Here is an 18,960-nt window from a genome sequence, read left to right as displayed (position 1 = left end):
CATAAAACCGTCTTCAGGTACTTATTTTTTCTCCAACTGACTGAATAATCACCCACAAAAACCCTAAATTGCTTAAAAATGTCAAGTAAATGTTTAAGATTGCGTATATTGGTGAGGGGCTGCAAACATTTTAATGAACTTCAGAGACATATGTTTTGATTAATTAAACATTATAAGGTGCTTTTCAGACAGTGTAAATATTAATGGTCACCTAAATTAAACAGTTAACTGAGTTAGATCATTAGTGGTGAGCTAAACACTATGGACTAAACACTATTTGGAAGGAGAATTTATTTCTTCTGACAGATGGTCAGAAATGTCAAAAATCTAAATCCAAAATGTGCAGGTTAAAAATGCAAAAAATAGAAACAATTTAATCCATAATGAAAGCAAAATATATCTCTGTTTTCCATGGTTAAATGTAGGTTTTAACCATTTTAAATATTTAATCATCATTTCTATATTTCTGATTCTTTCTAATTCTCAACGTGACAGCCTCAAACACATCTAAGCTAAGAAAGAATCTTAAATCAATAGGGGTGTGAGAATTAAACAGATTAAAAACACATAGCTTCTGGACCTCTGAAACATAGATGAATTTAACTTCTTCATCCACAGTGGTTTCAAAATGGTAGTTTAAACAGGAAGACAGAATGTAATTGGAAACTGCAGTTCTTGTTTTTATCAAGGCCTGATGACCGAAAATATGTGAACCAATTTAAGCAATACTTTTTTCATGATAATTTCAACCTACAGACAGAAAAACATGGGACTGAAGTCCAAGGACTGCCATGTTTCTGAAACAGCAAATTCTTCACTTTTACAACAAAATGTACCAATACAATGGAAGTACATTTCAGATTCTTTGTCTGATGTTTACTCCTTTTCTTTAAAATTTAATAATAATAAACTGTATTTTATATAGTGCCTTTAAAGGAGGCTTCTCAAAGCACTTAAACTATAGGCAATTCAACAACCACTTGAAGCAACCAGTTGAGGACAGTGAAGTGTTAATTCATCATGAAGTCATTGTGTTTCTGACATTTAATTGACATAGATGATTTTATTTCAAATTAAGTGCATGATTTGTAAAACTACTTATAAAATCCAGCAGTTTACTTTTCGGTGTGCAGAATATGGACATAACAATAGGCCATACCCCCCATTACACTAAAGCTTTTTTGCTGTAGTTCTGTCACTAAAAGATGTAGAAGTATGAATGGGCGCTGGAAAACTACCTGTGCTTGATGTACAAAAATTATGTCATTCTCATTACGAAGAATAATAAGTATTTTTCTAATACTTTAACTCTAACCAGACGTAAGGTAGTTCGCAGGGTTATGAGTAGTAGCATTATGAAACGCTTCCTGTTAATTTGTAACGTGGCTTTTTGAGTCATATTACTGTGGATTAAAAACATAATGGAATGTTGAAACAGCACATTATAGCTGTGCAATTCAAGCAGGCAATTAATGAGGCCACACCAACTACTACCGCTGTAAAAATCCATCAATACTCCCATTCATCACAGCAAACGATAAGTAATGTTTCAGTCAATGGGCTTGTGAAAAAGCTGATCCGTTATAAAAATAATATTTATTCAAACCTTGCTTAAAAAGATTCAGCATTCATGCTCATATTAATGCCAACCACAATGACAGATAATCAACTGCCGTGAAGTTTATTTTGACATTACTCGCCATTCATTTCAACTGTACACGCAGCATCAATAAGCAATTAACAAGTTGGCAAACAAAACACTGCAGTTATTTCATTATTTTGGGATGTCCATGCATGTTTTTGTAGATATCTAATAGGTTTAGCTGCAAAAGGAAAATCGTGGTCCAGTTTTCCTTATTTTTTCTGTTTTATTATATATATTTAACTGAATTTATCCCTAACACCATATACAGAATCTGTTCTGCTTTACTGTTACTTCAACATTTGAGGAAAGGTTGAATCCAAATCAGTGGGGGAAGTATTTAAGAGGTTTAAGACTGCCTGGCTTCTGAGCATTGTGCCACTGTAAAACTTGAAATAACTTTCCCCAGTTACTAAGCTGTTTTCTTTTTCGTTGTAATGTTAGTATGCTAAACAACAAACTAAGGAGACACAGCAATGGCGATACACAAGAAGAAGCACAATTGGTTAAATCGTAAAAGCCCGCTGGTCCGGTGGCTTGGGTAAAAGGCCAGAAGCTGACATATACAATAACACAAGATCTTCCACTTCATTGTGTGTTAATCCTGAACAAGTTACTTAACCTCCCTGTGCCCCTTCCTTTGGATGAGACAGGCCTGTTATAAGACTCTGCAGCTGTAGCTGTCAATGCTCAATTCACATCCTCATCTCTGCAAGTCACTTTGGATAAAAGGCTCTCCTAAATGACTAATTATTATTAAAAAATGAAACAGCGGGATTATGCAGATGAATGTCTTTTTTGATGTGTTGCACTAGGCTGATGTGAAAGCAGCTGCTTACGCTGAGAAAGAGGCTGTTCCCCTCTTTTTTTTTTCCCTCCTTCATAGTTCCAACTCTGCTTGACAGTGCTGCCTAAAGCCTAGAGCACTCTCATGGGTTCCTGTTGTGAGTAGGAACAGAAGCGTTCTTGTTTGTTTCTCAGAGTATGGCAGTGGGCAGTACATTTAGTGGTGGGAAAGGAAGAGGGAAAGGGAGGGCAGGCTTTATGTAAAACCTTTCCCTGAGTATTATAAATACAGCACACTGTCAACAAGTCTTGCTTTCCAATAAAAAAAGCCATGTGAAACTTAAAATACTAAAGAACATAGAAGCCATCACAAGGGAATAGAGTAATACTATCAATACATATGTGTTTCAAAAGGTAGGCCTCTGTTTTGATGTCAGCTGCTTCAGACATTGACAGTCATTCACAATGCACTGGCAGGTGGCTGAATATCCACTTTCTCTTAACCTCATTCTGTTTTCGCATGAGCTCCACACATAGTATCCTGCCCGCAAACAGGCCTCTGCTAAAGCCTGCTTCACACTGACGAAATAATCCTTGGTTGTCACACTTTAGAAGTACAGCTTTCCTCTAAATTCACTACCGCACCCTCACACACTGCAGGTCAGGCTTTACATCAGTAGTGCAGGAAGGGCATTAGATTACTACTTTATACATTTTTCATGTGTGCTTTGTAGGTATTTGTGCTAATGAATGTAGAGATAATTTATAATCATTTATATTGCTTTAGAACAAAAATACAATGTTTTGGAATCTATGCTTTGGAAATAAAAAACAGCAAATAGAATGACTTGATTTTGGTTTGTGTCATCTGGTTTTCTTCTTTAAAAATACAAATGCATACAGTATGTAAGGTTCATATAAAGTTGATTGCTCTACTAAAACAAAAGTATTTTGAAAAGTGCACTCTGCAGCAATGAGATCTGCACTTCTAAATTGGACCATAGACAATGACAGGACACACTGGGTCAGAGTGGTGACCAACCACTTTGATCTATAATGGCTTGTGCAGATACAAGAGATGGACGTTCCCTGAGGCATATACTATCTTTGCCCACATGTGCGTGAAATGATACCATTTATGTTTGCTGTAAGTTGTATTGCAACCCAATGCACAGTTATTTGAGCAGGCCAGATAATTTTACAAGCATGTCATGTGAACACACACCATGATTTCTCGGCAATGTAATGCAAAGTTAAACAGAAAACTAGTTCAGTGACCGAGTGCATGAAGGTAAAGTGCTGTTTTTTCTTGTTGAGATGCACTGAAGTTATCTGTGTGTTGTACTAATGCTTCTGTCTCCCCCTGCAGCACCCCCTCTCTCAATCTCGGTGGTGGCAGCAGACACTCCGGCACCTTTCAGTCGATATCAGGCCCAGAACTTCACTCTGGTCTGCATCGTGTCTGGAGGAAAGCCTGCACCTACTGTAAGTGCTCTTCTCAACAAGAGAACAGCATCACTTATTATTCCTAAGCAGTTTTATGTAGGATTTTATTGATTGTGATCTATTCACTGGCACCAAAGAGACTTCAGTCTTCTAACTATTGCACATGTAGTCCATTTTCAGAGAAAGTTGCAGCTAGAATCTTAATTATTTCTTAATGAACAGATTATTGTTTGGCACTCTCCTTAATTTTGTCCATTTTATTTAATGAGCAATAGCTATAAATGCATATTCATTTGTCAGCTTTTTTTCATGCTTTTTGAACCCAGTTCACCCTAGCATATAATGATAACTGTATAATAACCAAGAGAGTGCCAATATTTTAACCTCTGAATTTATCAGTAATTTTTTAGGGCAGCGGGAGAGGGGAGGATGACACTCGATGGCCTTCATTGTAAAATTTCATTGCTGTTTCTCACCAGCTCAAAGTCACTATTTATTAGCTGCTGAAGTAATGCAGTGTGTTTAGAATCAATCTCTCCTGCATTACTCAAGCAATTGAGAGCTCAGGTGGAGCCCACTGGAAAGTGAAGCCAACTGTGACCTTCCTGCCTGTGGCAGAGTCCATCGACCCTCAAGGAGGACCCATATCATGATTGGCAGTGCAGTCACAATCGCAGTCCTAAAAATGGTCACAGAGATGACATTTCTATCGCTGCCTTTCTTTTGAGTACTTGAGTGCTTAATTTAGTACTTTGTGGCCAGCAGCCATATCAACTCTGCAACTCACAACTGGCAACCCACTGAAGCTCAGCAGGTGTGAGCCTGGTCAGTACCTGCATGAGAGACCTACTGTGAAAAACTAAACTTGCTGCTGGAAGAGGTGTCAGTGGGGCCAGCAGGGGGTGCTCACCCTGCAGTCCATGTGGGTCCTACTGCCCCAGTATAGTGACGGGGACCCTATACTGTAAACAGGTGCTGTGCTTCGGATGAGACGTAAAACCAAGGTCCTGACTCTCTGTGGTCATTAAAAATCCCAGGGCGTTTCTAGAAAAGAGTATGGGTGTAGCCCCCGTGTCCTGGCCAAAATTTCCCATTGGCCCTTACAAATCATGGCCTCCTAATAATCTCCATCTATGAACTGGCTTCATTACTCTGCTCTCCTCCCCACTGATAGCTGATGTGTGGGGAGCGTTCTGGCGCACTATGGCTGCCGTCGCAACATCCAGGTGGGGCTGCACATTGGTGGGGGTGGAGGGGATCCCCATTACGTGTAAAGTGCTTTGAGTTGAGTATCCAGAAAAGCACTACATAAGTGTTAGAAATTATTATTATTATTATTATTATTATTATTATTATTATTATTATTATTATTATTAGCTTTAATGGAAGAAAAAGCATCCAGGCACTGTCATCACCCTGAGAATGCAGGGCTTAATTTAAGCATTAGGTGATTGCTGTATAGGAACTGGGTTGTGATTTGATACAGAGGTGTCTATGAGACTACAGACACCTCTTTTTGAGTTCCATCCTTGTGAAAACTCTAAACACATGGTACATTTTCAGATTTACCACTTTTACTTTTACAAACCAGTTCAATAAACATCAGGAGGATTTCCTCATCTTACCATATTTTATCGGAGCTAAATGAGCTTCACCTTGCTTTGGCTGGGCTTTACTGAGCCATGATTTACTGTCATGCATTCTGATTAGTTTTTGTATCTGAAAGCTTTTTAATTAAATCTGTCTTCCGACATCACTTGTCTCTATCCTTGCAAATGTCTCACCTTGTTCTCTATCCCACACAGTGCATGTATTTATGTATCCAGTGTTACAATTGTTCAATAAAACTCACATCAAATATCCTATTAGTTCATGTCCAAAGACCTGCATATAGTTTGACACATTGTTACATTTGACAGAACGCATGAAATTTGTCTCTTTGGAATTCAGTCCAGAAACTAAGCACACCTCTTTCTCGCTCAAACAGATATCAGGAACTCAATTTTTATGTTATAGAAAACCTTTTCATAGTGAGTGCCGTCTCTGTAGCACCTTTACAACAACATAACAATAGGGTACAGTAAGGGCAGATGGAAGCTATGATTTATATAGAAAGCAAAGCCAAGTTCTCACCAGGCTTACAAACCGTTTGACATTTATAGCTAACAAAACATTCAAGGATACAACACATAACATTTTAAGGCCAAGCATGAAGAAATTCCCATGAAGAAATACTAAATATTATGGAAAGGATGGGAAATATCATACAGCTGTACTGCATTTTGTGAAAAGGCCCTCTGAAAATGCCCACCAGTGCTCCAATAAACAAATTTGTCACCCATTTGTGTTTCTCACAACTAATGACTCTTCCTCTGAGAATTCATCACACTGCTAGAATTATCCTGCAGAATGCAGAACTAGGGCAGAAATACAAATAAGCAAAACAAATGCCTGACAGTCTCTATTGTCTGCTTCAATACCAACGTCAATTCATTTTCTAATCCTGTTAGTGTTTTTTTTTTCTCAGGTGTAATTTCAAGTGAATGGTTGGGTGTAAAAAGTAAATGTGAAAGTGTGAGTGATTTGTGCAGCTTGAAGCCCGTAACACAGAGCAGCTAGTCTGATTTAATTAGCCCAAGTTTCAGTGCTAATGTTAATGCATGCCATCTCACTCAAGATACAGCACTATTGCCCCTCACTGAGAGAAGCTAATGATTTATTCTGATTTTTAGAGCTTTAACACTGACTAATTGGGATGCAGTACATTGAACACAGATGAAAGAATAAAAGTATCTCTTTTCTGGAGAGTAATTAAGAAGGCATTTGCAAGGACAAAATATTTATGCTTACAATGGTAAGGATTGCTGCCTTACAGCTCTGGGACCTGAGTTCAGCCCCAGATCAGGATGCCATCCACATGGAGTTTATATATTCTCCCCATGCTCAATTGGTACAGATTCCTGAATTTAATATGATTCTTACATTTAGCTTGGAAAATATATTGGCAAAGTAAACATGAAGCAAGGTTTTGAACATCGACATGGAAAAGAGGGCAGATCAGATGACGGAAATGGAAATGAAAGTGCAAAAACTTTCTGTCTGAACACTTGCAGAAGCTTACTGGCACAAAGAGATTTGGTTTTGTCACAGAAACTACACAGCAATACTATGAAAACAGATCCAGTTTTTAATTCCTTCTAAAGACCACATGTGGAGGCTTTCAGATATGAAAGCTAATAGCAAACAAGCAGTCAGGATAAGTCCACTTGCATGCATGCCTATTCATTAACCTTTTTTCATGTTTTCTTTTTTATTTTTCTTGGGGGTATTTTAGGTTACCTTCCCAAAGAAAAAGCAGGGAAAACACAAGCTTAAAATGCCTCGCTGTCCCTTTAAAATGGAGCAGTTTACTCCAGTTTAAAGTGTGCGTGATTTTAATGTGCAGCTGGTTAGAAATTAAGTACTGCAAAAGGGAGTAAGTTAAAAAAAGCACTAAGAAAATTTCCATTTTTGACATTCTGTAGCAATGCTTCCTGTAGCAAGTGCACAGTGGTTAAGGCAAAAGCAGTGTCTTTCTATAAATGAGAAACGAAATATTCAAGCCCAGGATAAACTAAGAGCAGGGGATACATAAGGCAATGCTCTTTGAATGCAAACGAAGGTTTCCCTCCAACCAGACCTGAGTTTAGTAATTTCAGCCTGTCACACTCCACAGTGAAGGCTAACTTACACATAATTAGACGTTTTCTTTACCAAAGAAAACCAAACAAGCAAGGAACATTTCTGAAGAGCAGCACCAAGAAGTTCTGAATCACTTTTTGATTAAATCCCTTGTGACTAGGAAAGGATACTTTGGGTAGAGAGGTTGAATCTGCCAGTTATACTGCAGTATTCTGGCAGAGGGTTATGTAGGTATGTTATTTGAATTTTAAAGCATTTGTGAAAAAATGAAGTTATTTTTGTATTTGCTGCAATAGTAAGCAGAGGGGACATTAAAAAGAATAGAGAAAGGCTGTGCACTTTCTTACATTATGCTGTTTAAGAATTTGACTGAATATCCATGCAATAGGAATTTTTGCTTTATTATGAATATCCATACAATATGGCTGGTTTCATGCTCTACGTTTCATTAAAACAAAATTGTAGGCAGACAAGTATCATCAAGACTGATAAATGATCAGACTTTAATGTTTATAACAGACCCAATGAAATCCTTCTTTTTCTAACACTCTTCTTTTATTTCCATGAACAAAAGCTGGGATATGTTAATATTTAATAGAGCATCACAGCGGTACAGAGGTTGGGATTGCTGCCTTGCAGCACTGAGAATGTGGGTTTAATCCCATATCTAGGGTGCAATAAACATGACGTTTGGGTAGCTTATAAAATTGCACAAAAATGCTACAGTGCCTTTTCATTTAACTTCTGTTCACCTGTAGTAGTTGCATTAAATTAATTACTCAGTCATACTTTTGTTTGGGTCGTATTTATAATGATCTATAAACTATTAACTTTATGCCATCATTCTATAACATTGAAAAGATATATTAACATTTTATTAATGATATTATAAACATATGATGTGATGCTCAGACTATAATCAAGAATAGGGATTGTTACTGATATCCTGCTCATGTACCGTAGAGGTTGGATATCAGCGGTTTCAAGTCATTTTGTTAATAGTTCATGAATATATTTGATTTGTAAAGTATTTATAAATAATATTTTCCCCAGCTAACCTAAAATATTAGCCAGCAACTATCATTTTCAGCAATTTTTGTTGCTCAAAATTACATTATTTTTGACAAAAAATATAATTCCTGATTACTGTAGTACAGTATTCTATGTATCATAGTATCCTTTTGTTGTTTAACGATATTGTATATATCGTTTTTATTAAGTTATTATTTGGCAGATTTAGAGGAGACCTTTCAATGTTAAAACAGCAAATAAATATGGAACTGCAGTACAGTGGTTCTCAGCCAGGTAATTTAGACCCTTGAGGGTCTAATATTTTTGGTTCCTATTTTAAACAGTATGTAAGATCGATACTCTCACACAGTGATTCTCTCATCGACACCATTTATAGAGGATCAGTTAATCTGCAATTCTGCTTTAATGTAATTGTTAATATGCTTCTGAACTCATAACTAGAAGGTTGTGGGTTAAAATCCTAAGTAAAAGGCTGTTATATTCTTGAGCAAGGTAATTCACCCAAACTGTTGGAATAAAATCACTTGCTGTATAAGTGTGGACTTATGTAAGTTTATTTGGATAAAAGTGTCAGCCCTATAAATAAATGGTAGTAACACATAGTGATTTCTTCAAATCGATGTCCCCAGACCACAAACAAAACCTTGTTAACCCTTTCTATAGGTTTTCTGTGGTAGACTGCGTGTAAAAAAACAACCCTTTTCTGTTTGAATGTTTCCTTTGTTTAAAGTTGCTTTCTAGAATGAACAGCATCAAGTGCCTCTGGCCTTGAAAATGTTGAAGGCTGTGGCAGAGAAGAGGTAATAAAGGAAATACCGCTCCACCTGCTGGTCTGTAGTCATTAATACAGGACATTGAATCTGCAAATTAATCCAGTCAGGCTGCAGTTTGAAAACAGGAACAACGATGTTATTTCTGCCTCAGTGGAAATATTTCTGTAATAAAGCTAAAACCAGAATTCCCCTAAGCTTTTAGATTCATCCCAGAATTTATTCATTTTTCTGTTCTTCCTTGTTTTCTTTAAAAAAGTAGCCTATAGCCACTTGGAAGTCATTTCTCATGACAGACAAGAAAGAAAATATAAATGAATCTAGGGGTTCATGTTGTATTCTTTTGGAATAAATGTCAAAGAAATGTCAGTTTCTGGCATGTTGCCTCCATCCTCACATTAAACCTTTAGCGTGCATGTATTAATGATGAGCAGACGTGTTCTTAAAAGAGGTGGTGTTTTGATTTTCCAAACTGAAGATCTTTCGATATCTCACTGGGGAAAACTGGGGAAATGACACGATTTGTTTTAAAGATGCCAGGAGGGACTGTTTGCTGCTTAGGAAATGTTACTTGCAGGTCAGAGATAAATTGGGATATGAGATTGGAAAGGATCACTATCAGTGAATATTGGAAGATAACATCCCTGACCTTGTGCTGACTCTACTCTGGGCAGAGCTCATCTCCGTCAAACACCTCTAGGTTAATAATAAATGGTTCCATTTGTATAGTGGTTTTCATCCCTTCAGTGAGAGAGAAGTGTTCACAGCATGCCTCCACAGCTAAGACATGCACATTAATTGGCGGTACTGTTTAAAGCAGAATAGATAAAAACACAAGAATGTAGCAGAAGTCTCATTTGGTTGAGGCAGACATTAACACCAGTGTTCTTACATAAAAACTGAACAGCTTTGGGACCTACCAAGAAGTGTGTCGTTTGAAATCTTTGGTTAGGGGAATGAAGAAAAAGAAAGAATGTATTTTTTTTGTTCTGCTTACCTCTGTGTCTGCTGTACTGCTTATACAGGATGGGTTTGAAACTTGTTCTTTTTCAATCACATCCCTGTGTTCTTGAAAATCTGACTGAAAAGTTCAAATGCCCTTTAAAAATTGTCATTCCCACAAAAATAGTTTATGTGAATTTGGCTGCCTCTAAAACTGGAAGAATTAAATGACACAATGTACACGATAAGAACATCATTTTTTTCACTTCTCTGTGCAGTCAGACATAGCTGATATGCTTTATAGAATACGTGTGGTTAGAATAATAACACAGCAAATTCACTATTGATGGAAACCAGACCGCTGCTTTTGTATGAAGACTCTAAACAACTCACAGAGCTGAATACATATTTTTATATATTTACAGATTCAGCTTTAAGTAAATAATTGAAAAACCTGCTTAGAATAACTTAACCATTTATTTTTAGTTCTCTGGTTTTAGACATAGAATCAGAGTGTCTTTTTGCTTTAACTTATTATTGCAAACCCTGGGCTCCCAACTGGCTCAAAGTTGCAATCTCAACTGTAGTCATTTTTAGGAGTCTTATTTCCAAGCAAACTACAACAATTTTATTTAGCAAACACGTCGCAAAGCCAGTGTCAATTCAATGATTGTCATGATTATGGTCTAAGGACATGTTTTTTTTTAATGTGATAGGTTCAAAGTAATGTATTGTAGTTAAATTATTTTCAAGTTCATATTGTACCTTCAATAAAAACTTAAATGCTTCAACTGAGAGGGTCATCTAATGGATCCTGACCAGGTCTAGTGCAAGTGATCACATTACTCCTATCCTGGAGTCCTTGCACTGGCTTCCTGTCAAATTCTGTGTGGGCTTTAAAATTCTCATGTTCACCTATAAGGCTCTGCATGGCTTAGCACCTCAATACCTGTCTGAACTATTATTGCCTTACTCCCCACCTCGCAACCTTCGCTCTTTTAAGTCTGGACTCCTTACTGTCCCCCAAGCCCATCTACATTGTATGGGTGACAGGGCCTTCTCCTGTTATGCCCCAAAGCTCTGGAACTCTCCGCCCAAGGATATCAGAGAGTCACCTTCTCTAAAGTCCTTCAAATCCAGACTCAAAACCTTCTTCTTTAGAAGAGCCTTTACTTAACTTGTTCCATTCTTCACCCCTCTGCTTTTCCTAGTACCACCATCCACGGTCTCCTCTATATATTGTTTTATCTTGTGTTTTTCTTTTTATTGTTGTTCTCGTTCTGTAAAGCGCTTTGAGAAACCACCTTTAAAGGTGCTATATAAAATAAAGTTTATTATTAATATTATAAATGGTACTATTAATTGTGAAAGGTGTGTGTGTGGGGTGATTATAAGAAATTCTGATATGGCTAAATTCAAATTCTCACCTTTAATTGCTTAATTTCTGAGAAATATTACCAAATATCTCAATGTTAGCTTGGGACTCACTCATTTAACAAAATCTGTCATTTTAGGCTGGAAGTTAGAGACGTGGATGAAACAATGTAATCATATTATCTCCTAAGCTCAGTTTCTGAAATGGATTCCTGCCCCTCTGCTCTCTCCCTCTCCAGGTGTACTTCAAGAGGGATGGGGAGCTGATCGAAGTGATTCCCTACATCCAGCCTACAGCTGGGGGAGAGGGGGGCGCAGCAGGGCTGAAGGACTCCCGACCCCCCAGGCCCCTGATCAGCCGGGAGCTGGACGACACCAAAATGCAGAAGTCCCTCTCCCTCCTGGATCTGGACGGCAGGTCAGCCCGGCTCTTCACAGAGAACCCTCTGCGGGGGCATACCCAGGGCGCCCCCGGATTCGAGCCCAGCCCCGCCACCGAGATCATACCGGAGACCGTGGTGAGCCGCGAGTTCCCGCGCTGGGTTCAGAGCTCAGATCCGCTCTACTACTTCCGTCACGTGCACATCCCTCTCAACGATGGGACTGTGGAGGTGCGGGCAATGATCACGTGGACTCTCAACCCCCAGCTGGACAACGACGCCCTGTTCAGCTGTGAGGTCAAGCACCCTGCCCTCTCCATGCCCATGCAGGCTGAGATCACACTAGGTGAGTCTGCTCTGATCCTCTTCCTCCCTGTGACCTTCACTCATCTGTTCCTTTCTACATCCTCCATTTATATCTGTGCATAGGCAAGGATTTTATTGATGTATTTATTGAATTCACATTTGGTCAATGTGATTCACTGAACTTATCTTTTTGACTGATTTGATTGATTGATTTAATTTATGTGGCTGGTGCTTTTATCCAAAGTAAGTAAACGGAGATGAATGCGATAAACAGCAAAGTTGTGGATTTTGCATAATACGATCGGAGGAACAAGTGAGGGAAGAATAATAGAAATCGAGCTCGGTATGCACTGCAAAGTGATGTTGTGGCAGTGTGGACCAGTAAATACATGCCAGATAGGATAGATAATAGGAACAAGTGCAGCAAACCTCTTTAATTTGTTCATTTTTCATTTTCTTCCTTTCTTCATTTTTCCTGTATCCCTTTCTCCTTCTCCTCCAAACGTTAAAAATCACGACAGATTTTCTTTGTCTTGAGGTGGGAGATTTACATTTAATAGCAAAGAATAAGATTGATTCATACAAAATTAAATTTCTGGCAGTTCTAAAACATTCATAAAATTAAACTTAATACGAAAAGAAATGTATATTCCAAAAACAGCTACTTGATTACTTTGTCTCAAGGCAAAAAAAGGTCTTGAATTTCACCAGGGATAGAAAACGGTAGTAGAGAATATATCCTACTGTCTCCATCTTCTGGCTTGTATTTGTTCAGACTCCTAGACATGCAGAAGTTGCTTTCTTGATCAGCAGAAATTGTTTTAAAATTCCCATCTAATAACCACAGTTTTCAGTTGAAATCTAATGGCAGGCCAAGCGTACAATTAACAGAGTAAGTACTGTATGCGTGTATGTACTGTATGCAGTATAAATAGGTAGATAGATGGATTGCTAAGAATAGAAAATAAAATACCTTTTTAATTTAATAACCAGCAAATCTCTTTTGAATTTAAATAAAATAAAAATTCAGATTGGGGCTTAACACAACATAATCCTTCATTTCAGCGAGCTGTCACACTGCTGAACAATTAGGACCTGTCCATAAGAAGTGCACGGCAGCCTTTTTCCCATAAAGGTGGGGAAAATGTACTTGTCAATTTTCAGCACTTAGGAGGAATTTGCATGAATTGGATTAATGGAAACATGGTAGCCATGTTTCAGAATTTCTAAATAAAACGTATTATAGTCTCTGGGTTGCTAGTTCAGCATGTCTATAAAACTCCTTCCAGAGCAGAGAGGATGAGAAAGTTCTATTGCAAAAATCAAAATGCTCTTTGGTAGGTCAAGACACACACTTGATCACTTTGGCACAATTTGCACTTTGCAATGGTAACATGCTTATAACATGTCTCGGAATTAAATGATTAGTCTTTTTTGTCTTTCACACATTTCAAAGAATCCAAGCGAATGACCGTTTGATTGCAAATCTTTCTTAACCTGTTGTTACAAAGCCCGTTTTATTGTTAATATCTGGGGAAATTTTGCTGAGGCTGCACAAGGTTCATTGTAACTAGTCTCTAAGATTCCCCTCTGCAAAACAGACAGTGCAGCAAAATAAGCCGACAAACTCCCAAGCTGAGGGATAAGAAGACGTGTCAAAAGAATGGAATCAATTTAATCTTGAAACAAGGAAACCCTCCGGGGACATTTCATTATCACCTCAACTTGAAACGTACACCAGCCAATAAAGGTGTGTGACTGGGAATTGCCAGAGATTGATTAAAGAGCCACTTTTGTCATTCATGGAGCACATATTAAGTAAGTTTTGTCTAGGATTCTTATGGTTCAAGAATGTTGTGTATGAAGATGGAGAATAGAATACTAGCTCTGCAAAGAAATGGTTTTGGAACCTCCATTATAATTGTTCTGAAACTTTTTTTATATCAAAATCAAACCATTTTAATCAAAATCAGTGTTTTATATACATATAAGGGTTTATATTTACCCATACAATGATGCAATCGTGTATGAAGTAGAAACAAAATAATAAGAATCATAGAATGTGAAATAAGGGAACCAACTAGTGTACTTGCCACAATTAGGAGAGTAATCAGTTATCGAGATAATTAGGTAACAAGTTAACAAGAATAGAGTGTGGGCAGTTTTGCCATGTACAGTATAATGCTCAGAAAGCACATGAGAGGTTACAAATCCATTTCTAAACATTTAAATTCCACCCATCCACCATTAGACAGATAGTCTAATATTCAAGGCTAAGGTGAATCTATGCAGAACTGGTCATTCTGGCAAAATGTTCCTAAGAGCAACTCGAAAATCACCCGGGAATTCACAAAGAGCCCCAGAGTGACATCTAAGGCCTCTCTGCAGGCCTCTCTCACTGCAGTGTTCATGCCTCATCCTCCAGGAAAGGACTAAATTGGAGTGGTTTTCATGGGAAGATAGCCAGGAATAAATCATTTCTCTTTCAAAAGAACATTGCCACCAATCTCATGTGTACCAATGAGCACAGGCTGTAGAATAACTTCCAGTACATGACTAAATGAAGAATGCTCTCTGCACAGACAAGTCAAGATGAGACACAAAACATTTTGATTGGTGAAAACTAAACACTACCTTCCAACAGGAGAACCTCATCTCAACCATCATTATGGGGGTATTATGTTGGGGCAGTTTTGCTGTCTATGGATCTAGATGGCTTGTCACTATTGATAGAAGCACGTCAGTGAACCTAAACACACAAACATCTCTACAACACAGTGGCTGAAGATGAAGAAATTAGCATTTTGGATTGACCACTCGGGACAAAGTCAAAGTCCTGACCTAAACCCCATTGAAATGTTATGCTAGGACCAAGAGTAAGCTGTTCATGAAAGGCAGCCCTCAAATGGGTGCTCCAGTTTCCTCTCTCAGGAACAAGACATACTGGGTTCCCTTTCACTCTGGATTAGATGTGTTAATCAGGTTATTTTAATCTTTTATTAAGACTTGCATTAAGATCTTATCACTTTTTAATTATAAAATATACGTTTAACGATACGTATATCACAAATCTTTTATAGGCACGGAGTTGTACAGTAGTCGCATGGAGAAAAGCACTGATGAGTAAAAAACTGTCCTCTCCGTTTCGATATCTGTATATATTCCAGTTAGTGGAGACCATCAGTGGTTTCGTATGATGAGAATCAAAATGAAATCTTGATCACAGTATAAACAAAAGTGCTGCCGCAAAACATATAATCAGTCATCCATTCAGTTCTTCACACATTTAACAAGTACTTTAGCATCTCTGTGCTGTACCCTTCAGAGTTTTGGAGTGACAAGCTGTGTGCTTCTGAATTCAGCATCAGAGTATCTTCAATTACAAAGATTTGATATGTGTCTGCCAAACAATGACATCATCCTTTGATTCCTGAACAACACCTTCTTAGGGTAATCTGCTTCAAGGCAGGAGACTTAAAAAAAAGAAACTAGTTTACAGAACAACCCAAAAACAGGGATTAGCTGCCTGTAGCCTGGCCTCTTGTTGGTCTGTTAGCCTCCAGGAATGGCTGCTTTATACACTGTGCCAGCCAGGGGACCTCTTTCTGGGCATTTGGCCCACACTGGAGGAAAGAGACTCTTTCGGACAGCCCTTTCTTTCCTCGAGGCCCAGGTTTTGAACAGTGATGGACTATTTATCCATTCAGCTGTCACTGATACAGGAGATGCCTGAGGAATAACAAGGCAGCATATTCTGATTTTGCTACACAAAAATAAACGTGGTTTTCTACAAAATTATAGTTTGCTATGAAAATAAACACAGACATGTGAGCAGGTTCATATACTCTTACAGTAAGTGTTGGCCTTTTGAAAATGTTTAACCACATGTGTACTTACATTGCATTACAACAGCATACACCCCCTTCCAGTGATGTGCTGTTTTGTTCAATTACTCATGATGCACACACGTGTTTAAGTAAATATTTTTAATCAAAACACTAGTGCTCAAACTGAACACTTTTATTGTCCAAAGAAGTTAAAAGCAAAAGCAGCAAGGTAAATCAAAAGGTAAAATGTTTTGCAAAAAATGAGATGATTTAGAAGATGTTTTATTAGTTATGATTCCCTTGAATACAACTAAAACACCAAATAACATTATGAAATGTGCAAATAACATTCACAGCCATACAATTAATTGTAATGGTTCATAATGAGACCATTTCTACTGAAAGCTAAGAGCAGACCTCCAGATAGCGAGAATTAAGGTGAAAATGATGGAAGATAGGCAGCACGATGGCACAGTGGTTAGGATTGTGGCTTCACAACATTGGGGCCCTGGATCCAATTCTGGATCTGGAGTTCTCCCCCTGTTTGCATGGGTTTCCCCCTACAGTCCCACGGATATAATGGTAGATTAATTGGCTTCTGGAAAACCTGTCCCTGGTGTGAATGTGTCTGTGTGGTACACTCTTATTGTTGGCTGGATTAGGCTCTGGCTCCCTCACAGCCCTAAATTGGAGAAGAGGTTAGAAAATAGATGTATGATAGAAGATGCCATTTGGGATCTGAGAGCTGACAAGGAATTTACGCAGATGCAGTGCAGTAATAGTGGACTTAGTACATGTATTTGAAATTTGTATTTTGCTATGTGTCTTTTATCATTATTATACAGTATTATGAATGTATCAGAATGGAGTGTTTAGCCTCATTCAGGTAAAGTGTTACCACTATATTCATACCAGTGTCACACCAAGCAGAGCTCTTTGTCAGACAAAGGCTTTATAGTTAAGAAACACTACTTCTCACTTGTTAAGTGGCATTCTTCACACCTCTCACAGCCAGTGCACAACAGAAAAAAAGAGAAAGAACACAGACTGGCTCAGTTTGATCTCATTTACTGTTTGGCTTTATTTCTTGAAGGATTGAAAATCATAATAAGTAGAAAGATGCCACTGAACAACACATCCATGGGTTTGCTGGTTCCAAGTGATGGGAGATTAAAATTAGATCTTAAACTTGGATCTGATTGGTTGGCCTAGAAACAGCTGGGTAGGAAAACCCAGCTGGTTCTTGTTTTTGTTTTCATGGGAGCACAGAACTGTGATGATTGAAGATCCATAGCTTTCATTTGTATGCACTGGCTCTTATTTTCACAAAGTAGGTATTAATAAAACAAAACACCCAAGAGCTTAGCTGCCATGTTTCCCTTAAACATTAACATTTTAAGAAACCATTCACATAGCTTTGGAAAGTTGAATAGATTAAACTTACACAGGGTGGTATGACTACAGAATTGCTTTCTTTAATGGGGGTTTCATTGAATATTCTGCGGAAGGAATAAAATTGTTATGTGCTTATATTGGTGGAAAATGTGTATTTGTAGTTATCACGTTTTAAATTACCCCTTTACTTTTATAACACCACCTGTTGGTAATATGCTACTGAAATGAAGGCTGATAAGCATAACTTTAAATGAAGCTGCCTAATAGTATGCTGAGAGCTCTTCTGTTTTAAAAGTTTTTTTTTTCAAATGACCCAAAGCACTAATTTCTTCTTACCGTGCTCATATAAATACTGCAGAATTCAGCTTTATTGTTTTCTACCTTGTTACTATAATACAGTGTAATTAGTTGTTGAATTTGGAAAATATGCATATCCTCTTTTTAACTGGAACTCGCTTAAAAGTCATTTCGTTTGCAAAGAGTAGTGCTTCAATGAGTCTTAATTTCAAGAGGCAAAAATAATACTATATTGTTTTTTTTGGTGTGTGTATACTGTATGTTGCCATAACAACAACATAGCTGTTCATAGCATATCTAATTGGATTCTATTGACTAGACTTAGATTATACCATGATTTACTAAGAGACATGAGTAAATCATTATATTTTAATGTAGCATAACATGTTAAATAAGGATAAAATGTAGTTGAATCAGTGTGAAAGGGAAATTATCACACTATAATCAAATTAAGATATATTTACCACTTCAAACTTTCATGAGAGACAGTTCTTACATCTATCTCACAACCTTTATCAATCACTGTATATCTAGATAAACTGTCATAGATTTATAAGAGCATTATCTTGATGTATTTGTCCATTTCTGAGCAATCAATGCATTCAAAGGCAGAGAGGAAAGGTTAATGAACAGCGGTTCCTAAGTCTCATCTTCATGGAAATCGTTTCAAAATCTCATTCAGTTTGAAGTACCCAACCACACCTGCATGTTTCTGGGCAGTGGGTAAAGGATGGAGGACATTTAGAATTACCTAAAACACAAAGGACAACATGCAGTTTCTACACACCCATGTTTAAAATTACACTCTCCTGTAAAGCTTCCTAGCTTCACATTATATCAGGATATCTAGTTGAAAGCTGAAAATATGCAAATATGAAGAAAATACAATGGAAACTATATGAAATAGGTCAATCAGGTGGTAATGTCTTATTCCAAATATTTTGAAAAACATTTTGCAAAAGGAAATGATAAAGTTTCTGTGAATATTACTATATTGGTTTGATGGGCTAATAAATTCAAATTTTAAAAAGACAAAAAGGTTTAAGGGAGATCGATCTGCTCAACTTTGCTATAGACTATTA

General features: G+C 37.6%; 1 protein-coding gene across 1 annotated transcript in view; it reads left to right on the top strand.

Moving 5' to 3' along the window:
• igsf21a (immunoglobin superfamily, member 21a) overlaps positions 1-18,960 on the top strand; it is a 220,161-nt gene that overhangs the window by 189,949 nt on the left and 11,252 nt on the right. Inside the window, exons 5-6 of the mRNA XM_006641924.3 lie at positions 3,798-3,913; positions 11,913-12,399. Coding sequence (XP_006641987.1) covers positions 3,798-3,913; positions 11,913-12,399 — 603 coding nt within the window. The remainder of the gene's footprint in view (positions 1-3,797; positions 3,914-11,912; positions 12,400-18,960) is intronic.

This window comes from Lepisosteus oculatus, chromosome 25 (assembly GCF_040954835.1).
Source record: "Lepisosteus oculatus isolate fLepOcu1 chromosome 25, fLepOcu1.hap2, whole genome shotgun sequence".
NCBI classification, from domain to species: Eukaryota; Metazoa; Chordata; class Actinopteri; order Semionotiformes; family Lepisosteidae; genus Lepisosteus; species Lepisosteus oculatus.
This window is presented reverse-complemented; position numbering and strand designations above follow the sequence as displayed.